Source organism: Microtus ochrogaster, chromosome 17, assembly GCF_000317375.1.
Source record: "Microtus ochrogaster isolate Prairie Vole_2 chromosome 17, MicOch1.0, whole genome shotgun sequence".
Taxonomy (NCBI): Eukaryota; Metazoa; Chordata; class Mammalia; order Rodentia; family Cricetidae; genus Microtus; species Microtus ochrogaster.
This window is the reverse complement of record NC_022019.1, coordinates 4,645,955-4,654,814: the sequence shown is the minus strand read 5'-3', so window position 1 is coordinate 4,654,814 and position 8,860 is coordinate 4,645,955. Positions and strand designations below refer to the sequence as shown.

General features: G+C 47.9%; 2 protein-coding genes across 2 annotated transcripts in view; both read left to right on the top strand.

The window, feature by feature from the left end:
* Positions 1-8,072, top strand: part of LOC101997641 (complement C1q and tumor necrosis factor-related protein 9) — a 13,217-nt gene extending 5,145 nt beyond the window's left edge. Inside the window, exons 2-4 of the mRNA XM_005355401.3 lie at positions 2,376-2,562; positions 4,244-4,306; positions 7,114-8,072. Coding sequence (XP_005355458.2) covers positions 2,376-2,562; positions 4,244-4,306; positions 7,114-7,886 — 1,023 coding nt within the window. The 3' untranslated portion in view covers positions 7,887-8,072. The remainder of the gene's footprint in view (positions 1-2,375; positions 2,563-4,243; positions 4,307-7,113) is intronic.
* The window catches only part of Mipep (mitochondrial intermediate peptidase), a 136,242-nt gene continuing 135,316 nt past the window's right edge, over positions 7,935-8,860 (top strand). Inside the window, 1 exon segment of the mRNA XM_013349217.1 lies at positions 7,935-8,019. Within this exon segment, the coding sequence (XP_013204671.1) occupies positions 7,935-8,019 (85 nt within the window).

Here is an 8,860-nt window from a genome sequence, read left to right as displayed (position 1 = left end):
ATCTGAGGGTGGTATTAGCCTGTGTGTTCTTCTTTGTTTTGTTTCATTCCTTAATTCTTCAAAGAGCTGTCATCACATCGTCCTTGCCTTCAGCCATTGCTGTTCAATCTGCTGCTCTATACTATACTGGGGATATAATGTTGAAAATACAGTCAGATGACCTGTGACCTTGTATCAGTGCAGAACCCCTGCCAGGCGGCTCCAGAGGGAGAGGTGGTGTGGCACTTTGCATGCTCACGGGATTGGTTCCTCATTGGCATCCCTTGGACTCAAACCCCGCAGGGACCTGGATGCTGATCCTATTGTGGGGAGCAGTTTGCCAGCCATTCTTCCCCTCTCACCCTAATCTCAGCTCCAACCTGAGGCTGAAGGCAGATTAAAAACAGAAACAATTACAAAGAGGCGGGAAGCCAAGTAAGAGGGCCAGTGTTCTCAGAGGAAAGGAGTTGGGAAATGGGCTTCCCCCAAACTGCTGGTGTGTACACAGGCCTGGGCCTCAGCCTGCTGTGTGCTCAGGAATGCACTATCACAGCAGGCTCGGGTGTCTTTTTGCTGTAGCCTTGGTGGTTAAGCCAAGAACTCGTACATCACACAAGTGTTCTAGCACTGAGCTGAAGCCACGGCCCCAGCGTCGATGTTTGGTACGTTGCTGTTAAGGCCACATAATTTCTGTTGTATGTGTATAGCGCTGGGATGGAACTCAGGGCCCCGCGTGTGCAAGGCAGCCTTTCTACAATTGAGTCACTTCCTCTGCTTTAATGTTTTACTGTCTTTTATCGTGAGCAAACGTACATATAAACTCAAACTTACCGGCTGAGCCGTCTTAAGTGTATGACTGAGTAGCAATGAGTACATTCACAGCATCCTGTAGCCATGTAGCTGTCCCCATCATAGATCTGCAGAGGTTTTATCTCCCCCCCCCCCAACAGCACCTCCTCCCTTCAGCTCCTGGCACCCACTTTGTTGCCTTCTCCATGAGTTGGATTACTTTGCATGCTTTAAATTTAACAGATTTAACTTTCAGTCCCAGATTTTGTCACCGCTTAATGTCCTTGAGGTTCATCCATGATGCAGCATGGGCTGGAATTTTCTGCCTTTCTGGGGGCCAAATGGCATTCCACTGTATTTATACACTACATATTCTATCCTCTATGGCCTCGTGAGCTGCTCCCCTGGCCTCTGTGGACATTGCTGCCAGGAACAGAGATGTAGGCAGCCTTAGGTAGCTAGCAGCTACCAAATAAACACACAGAAGCTTAATATTACAAACGCTCGGCCAATAGCTCAGGCTTATTATTAGCTAGCTCTTACACTTTAACACATTTTTCATTTCTTATGTACCCTCCATATGGGTTAGTACCTTTTCTCAGTACAGCATGCCCAACTTGCTTCTCTCTGTCTCTCTGCTGGGGACTCCAAACTCCACTCTTCTCCTTCCCATATTCTCAGTTTGGCTCTCCTTCCTTACTTTATTCAGTTATGATATTGGCCAGTCAGCTTCTTTATTAAGCCAATCACAGCGACAAATCTTCACCGTGTACAAAGGGATTATTCCATAGAACAGAGTTTGTTCAAGTTTCTCAGTTTTTGTTATTATTGTTTTGTTTTTGTTTTTCTTTGGCTCTATTCCCAGGAAAAGAATTGCTGGCTCAGATGGTAATTCTAAGTGAGCATTATTATTTTCGTGTGCTTTTTCATCTATTTTGTGGTCAAATTTGATCTTTACATCAGCTCCATGAGATAAGAAAACATTTTTCTCTGGCTCAAAAAAGTGGCTCACTCAAATTGAAACAATAAATTTGAGTCTCTGGAACTCAAAACTCGTCTTCCACATTTTACTGACTATTAAAAGTGGTTCCAGTCATGTGTTACCACCTGAGGACAATATGCCTTTCTTCTCTCCCTCTCTCTCTCTCCTTTCCCTTCTCCCTCCCCCTCTCTCTCCCTCCCTTCCTGCTTCCCTCCCTCCCTCCTCTCTCTCTCAACAATAGACTCTCGCTATATAGCTCAGGCTGACCTAGAACTTAAGATTTTTTTCTCAGCCTTCTGAATGCTGGGATTATAGGCATGTGCCACTCTGTCAGGCTTGGCGACAGCTTGGTCAGGTGCCTAGTTTCTGCTTTTTTGCTCCCACTATTGGACACATAAGATCATGTTCAAGCCTTTGTCAGTGCAGAGAGAAAAGGCCAAGTCACTCCCCAGCAACCATGTCCATATCAGAGACCAAAGCCTGTCCGATAGCAGAGAGGAGAGGTTATGAGGCCAAGAGATCAAGGCTGGGTCTCATCTCAGAGAGGAGAGGCTGTGTCCATGCCCAGCAACTATATCTACACACAGTGACCAGACATTTTTCAGTTTCTGTTTTCCTCTTTCAGCCCAGTCCCTGTCATCTGATCATGAAGATTTGGTGGCTCCTTCTGGTTATGGGTGCATGCGCAAAGAGTGTGTACTCCCAGGACACCTGCCGGCAAGGGCACTCTGGCATCCCGGGGAATCCAGGTCACAATGGCCTCCCGGGAAGAGATGGACGAGATGGCTCCAAGGGTGACAAAGGAGATACAGGTACTGAACGTCTGCAGCTTCTTACCGCCTCGTCCCTCTCTTCCTGCTGGTATACTGTTCCACCTGCCCATGGAACCCTCGCCCTCCAGTGTCCCCATCTTGTTTCTTTGTCATTGAGCTACCTCCCCAGCTTGGTCAAAACGGATTTCCTAAAAACACATGTGTTCTGATAGCCCATGCCTTTAATCCCAAAACTCAGGAGGCAGAAGCAGATAGGTCTCTGTGAGTTAAAGGCCAGCCTGGACTATATATTGAGTTCCAGGACAGCCAGAGATACATAAACAACAAACAATAGAAAACAAACAAAAGTATCTGTTTCTCTCTTTTTCCATTTAGTTCATATATATATATATATATATATATATATATATATATATATATATATATATTCTACTCAATGTGCTATTTCTTTGGAGAATGATGTTAATGCAGGCTGCTTGGGAGGAAAATCTGCTGCCTCTTTACCCGGTACTCTGAGGATATGCTCTCTGTGTGTATGTTTTGTTGTTTTATTTTGTTTTTTTTTTTTTGAGAAGGGTTTCTCTGTGTAGCCTTGGAGCCTGCCCTGGATCTTGCTCTGTAGACCAGGCTGGTCTTGAACTCACAGAGATCCACCTGCCTCTGTCTCTGCCTCCTGAGTGCTGGGAGTAAAGGTGTGCACCACTGTTGCCCAGCTCACTGTGTGTTTTACATAATCAACACACAATTAGTACAGTGTCCATAACATACATTCAATTGTTCAGGTAGATGTTAAAGCTCTGGCCTGTATAAAAACTTTGAGATATACAGAATACAAGAATTTGGAACTCAGCAGGGAAAAAGAGAAATTTAGTAGGAAGGCTCAGGCTTCAGGGTGGTGCAGATAAGGAGTGGGAGATAATGGAGAGGAGGGCTGCTTTGGGGATACCTCCCTCTTGGTGGTCCAGTGGGACTCAGGACTTGCTTGGGGTAACAGCAGGCTTTATGATAGATGCAAACCAACCTGTGTCTCTTTCCAGTCGTGAGAGTTGAAGGCTGTCCCAGCTGCTTGTCACCCCATAACTACAATGGTAGGGTTTAAGTTTTGGGGTCTTGGCTGACTTGAGCGAGACAGAACCTGGAGTAAACCGTGGCTTTGTGAGCTCTTCTGTCACCGTAGTGTGGCCGTTACTTGGTGGCCTGCTCCCAGACTCAAGATGGTGTGTGACTAGTGGAACCCTTGTGTCCCATCCCAGCTTGTTCCGTGGTCTTCACCCCTGTCTACCATGCCTTTCCTTCCCCAACAGTCATGGCACAGAGTTCTCTGATGCTTCACGGCACCTGGAGAGCCTTCCGCTCCACTCTTGGAGTGAATGGTGGAAAGGGATTGGAACGAGAGATGCATCTAGCACCTCCCACCTTCAGATCACTTCCGAGTCCAAGTCCCGAGACAGACTTGCAGCATGGCCCTCTGTGTTTCTGTTTGCCTTGCTTCGGGCTCCTTGGGCACCCCACAGCTGGGTGTTCAGGAAGTCACCAACACATTTTATAACCTGCTCATCCTACCTGATCCAACACAGTTGCTACCTCCACCTCCACTGGTGGAAAAGGAGGCGGGCTGGGGCACCCCAGGACTTCCCATATCAACCACCGCTGGAGACTCATAGCTGGGAGATTGGAACTGGCCTCTCAACTCTTGTCTGCTTTCTTCCCTTCCACCTAGGAGAACCAGGACGTCCCGGAGACCCAGGGAAGGATGGAATTCGTGGGGAGAAAGGAGAACCAGGTCGGTGGTGACTTTGCGCATCCCTTGTACAGTGCTCTGACACAAGGCTGGACTGACAGCAGCCAATCCGCACTGCTGTGAACTGACCTGTCTGGTGCTTCCAGGATGAACCACTGTATAAGTCAAGGTTCTCTAAAGGGACAGAACTGGTAGAGAGATTGTATATAAATATAAACACAGAGAGAAGGGGGATGGGGATTACAAACTGTGGCCTGTGTAGTCCAACGATGGCTGTATCCCAACAGGGAGGCCGAGAATCTGTTGTTCAGTTTATGAGCCTGGATGTCTCAGCAGTCCCAATCTGGTTCTAGAGTCCTGGGGAATTCCTAAAGAGCTGTTGATCCTCAGTCTATTTTGGAACAGTGAAGAGGTAGATTCTAACACTACCAAAGGAATGGGTCAGCAACAGGGTGGAAAGGTTTGCCAGCTAGAACAAGGGAAAACGGCAAAAAGCAAAACCTTCCTTTTTTTTTTTTTTTTTTTTTTTTTTGTCAATCACAGTGGGCTGATGACAAAAGGTATGGCCAAAACTTAGGGTGGGTTTTCCTGCCTCAGATGATCCAATCAAGAAAATCTCTCACTGGGTTTGGTGGTGCACGCCTTTGATTCCAGCATTTGGGAGGCAGGCAGATCTCTGTGAGTTTGAGGCCAGCCTGGTCTACAGAGTGAGTTTCAGGATAGCTTGGGCTACACAGAGAAACCCTGTCTCAAAAAACAAGCAAACAAGAAAGAGAGAAGGAGGTAGGGAGGGAGGGAAGGAGAGAGGAAAGGAGAAAGGAGGGGGGGGGAGAGAGAGAGAGAGAGAGAGAGAGAGAGAGAGAGAGAGAGAGAGAGAGAGAATGTATCCTTTATAGGTAGGCCCAGATGTTTGGGTTTTAGTTGACTCTAGATGTATTCAAATTGATAAGCAAGATAATCCACCACAGCCACCAATATATTCTCTCTCTTCAATAGGTACAGGTACATACTGGGATATGTAAACTTCTGGAAATGTCCAAATGGAAATCAGTCTCAGCCTTGTGAGTCATGGGATCTGCCTGTGCACCAAAAGGCAGCCTCAGCTGCCACACAAACAGGTGTTGCCATGTTCTGGGGCAGCTGTGGCTGAAAAAGCAATATTTGCATTTTATATACTTTCTGCATAGTATGGAGTCCTGCTTTGTTTTCCCCAGCACCGGGGATTAAACATTGAAATTCATGCATGCTAAACAAATGATGTGCCACCACAGCCTTTTTTTTTCAAAAACATTTATAAACATATATTAATTACAGATAATGGGTCTGCTGTGACATTTTCATACTTGGACATAATGTTTCAGTCACATTCATCCCACTACCCTCTCTTGGCCATTTCCACAGCTCCCTTTCTGCTGCTGCTGCTGCTGCTGCTGCTGCTGCTGCTGCTGCTGCTGCTGCTTCTCTCCTGTCTGTTTTCCTTTCTTGTATGTGTGACCCAATGAGTTCATTAGGGAATCTATAGGCACATGGGTGAGAGTGTGCTTGTGGGAGTGGGAGACCCTTACTAATAGCTAACTGCTGAAGAAAGCGTGTCTCCCTCTCCATCACACACTGAGTGCATAATCAGGTAGGAGGCAGACTGGGGCAGCAGGCTACAGTGTGCTGACCTCGCATCAGTGCGTGAGTACCAAGGAGGAAGGTCCTGCTTCACTCAGTGCATCTGGCCCTGCTTCAGGGAGAAGGTGGCACTTGAGTAGGGCCCTGGGCTACTGGTGACTGGTACTTTCCCAGAATTAATTGCAACCTGAAGGGTAGGGAGTAACCGATGGAGAAAGACGGCTGTAATGTCAAATACATGTAACTCATTCTGGGGATTAATCTAAGGCTTTTTATGAAAATAGAAGAGTTCTATAAATTGGGTAGCATCACTGTTCCAGCTCTGTAGATGAGGGGCAGATGTGATGGGGGCTCACTGTCTGCTTGTCCTGTATTGTCCACACATGCTGGGGTTGGAGAAAGGTTGGCTAATGTTCTGGGGTAAGCCCAGGCTCTCTGCTCATGAGCATCACTGCCTCCCAGTCCAGGTGGAGGGAGTGAACGGTGTGGAGTGTTCATGTAGACCGAGGAAAACTGGCATGGAAAGGCAGATGAGGGCTCCACAGTTGGCAGGCATGGGGGCCACAATGAATGTCTGATGAGGGCTCCACAGTTGGCAGGCATGGGGGCCACAATGAATGTCTGATTCCAGGTCCCACTCCTTGAGGGACTGAGGCCCTGTGACACAGCAGCCTGGATTGGTCTGCTCCTTGTCATAGTGTTCTTCCATGATGTGTGCTTTCCCCTTGTTTTTGGCTCAACATGGGACACTTTGGTGGCACAGTTGTCGATACTCAGATGAGCCCTGCTACTGACTAAAGCATGCTTTTGGAGGCTGGGGATGTGGCTCCGTTGGTAGAGTGCTTGCTTAGCATGCACGAGGTCCTGGGTTCTATTCCTGGCACTGGATAAACTGGGAGTGGTCAAACACAGCTATAGTCCCAGCACCCAGGAATTGCAAACAGAAGTTCAATATCATCTAGTTACTCTTGGTTATAGTGAAGTTGAAGCCATCCTAGGCTACATGAGACCCCGTTTTTTTTTTTTTTTTTTTTTTGGTTTGTTTGTGTGTGTGTGTGTGCTTACATGTGCATTTCCCTGCATGCAGTTTGGGAGTTTGTGACTTTTCAGACTCTGAGCAGATCTTGAACCCACATACTGCTTTGTCTCAATTAAATGCTTAATGATAGGAATCCAACACTGCTCACGAGGAAATGTATCCTAAAACACCTTCATTATCTTTCTCCCTTCAGGAGCAGATGGAAAAGTTGAAGCAAAAGGCATCAAAGGTGATCCAGGCTCCAGAGGATCCCCAGGGAAGCATGGCCCGAAGGGATCCATTGGCCCTACAGGAGAACAAGGGCTGCCTGGAGAGACTGGCCCACAGGGGCAGAAGGGAGATAAAGGCGATGTGGGCCCCACTGGTCCAGAAGGACTGATGGGCAGTACTGGACCATTGGGCCCCAAGGGCTTACCTGGTCCGGTGGGCCCCATTGGCAAACCAGGTCCTAAGGGAGAAGCCGGACCCATGGGCCCCCAGGGGGAGCCGGGAGTCAGAGGGATGAGAGGCTGGAAAGGCGATCGAGGAGAGAAAGGGAAAGTGGGTGAGGCTCCCAGCTTGCCTAAGAGTGCCTTCACTGTGGGTCTCACGGTGATCAGCAAGTTCCCCCCTCCTGATGCGCCCATTAAATTCGATAAGATCCTATACAATGAACTGAACCATTACAACGTGGCGACGGGGAAATTCACCTGCCACGTGGCCGGCGTCTATTACTTCACCTACCACATCACTGTTTTTTCCAGGAATGTGCAGGTCTCTTTGGTCAAAAATGGGGCAAAAGTCCTGCATACCAAGGATGGTTACATGAGCTCTGAGGACCAGGCCTCTGGTGGCATCGTGCTGGAGCTGAAGCTCGGGGACGAGGTGTGGATGCAGGTGACGGGAGGAGAGAGGTTTAATGGCTTGTTTGCAGATGAGGACGACGACACCACCTTCACTGGCTTCCTTCTGTTCAGCAGCTCTTGACACAGTGGACTCTGTACATGGGCCTCACTGAAGGCTCTGCTGGTGGACATGGTGCCCCCAGAGCTAGCTCGGGGGCGGTGGGATGTGACTGTGTCCATTCTTCCAATTATTGCGTCCATCCTAAAGTGCAGAGGTGGGAAGCTAAGCCTACAGAGTCAGTCATTCGAACACATTCATAATAAACTAACTCAGAGACACCGACTGTGCACCAGTGTCCCGTTAAGGCAAGAGACCAAAGAACTTCCTCTTAGTGTCATTGAACCCAGAGGGAGTCCAGATTTGAATTCTCTACTTCGTGTTGTGTGTCTTCCGTCCTCCCTGTCTGTTTGCTCTGAGTCTGAATCTGTGTCTGCCTGAAGGCTGTCTTGTGAATCTGTCCCTGTCCCCCAGCAGAAGGCTGTGTTCTCTCTCTTATTAGAAGCACAGAAATCATCATATGGAGAAGGGAATGAGGGATGCTTTATAGAAATCTTTAGCACAGTGCCACAAGGGATTAAGTCACTGACTCCAGCTGCTCCCAACTGACCCAGATAACAAATGAACACTATTAACAGGGGAGAGGGGGGAGAGAGAAAGAGAGACAGAGACAGAGACTGAACGTGGAATGGGCACACACACACACACACACAAACACAGGGGAGAGGGGGGAGAGAGAAAGAGAGACAGAGACAGAGACTGAACGTGGAATGGGCTTTTGAAACCTTAAAGCCCATTCCCAGCGGCACACCTACTTAAACAAGGTCACACCTCCTAATACTTCCCAAACAGTTCCATCAACTGGGAACCAAGTATTCAAACATATGAGCCTACGTGGGGGGAGTATTCTCATTCAAACTACAAAAATGTAAGGGATATTTTTTAGTCATGATGCCTTGCCATAGTTGTATGAAATTATGAAATTTACAATCTCTCTCTCTCTCTCTCTCTCTCTCTCTCTCTCTCTCTCTCTCTCTCTCTCTCTAAGACAGAGTTGC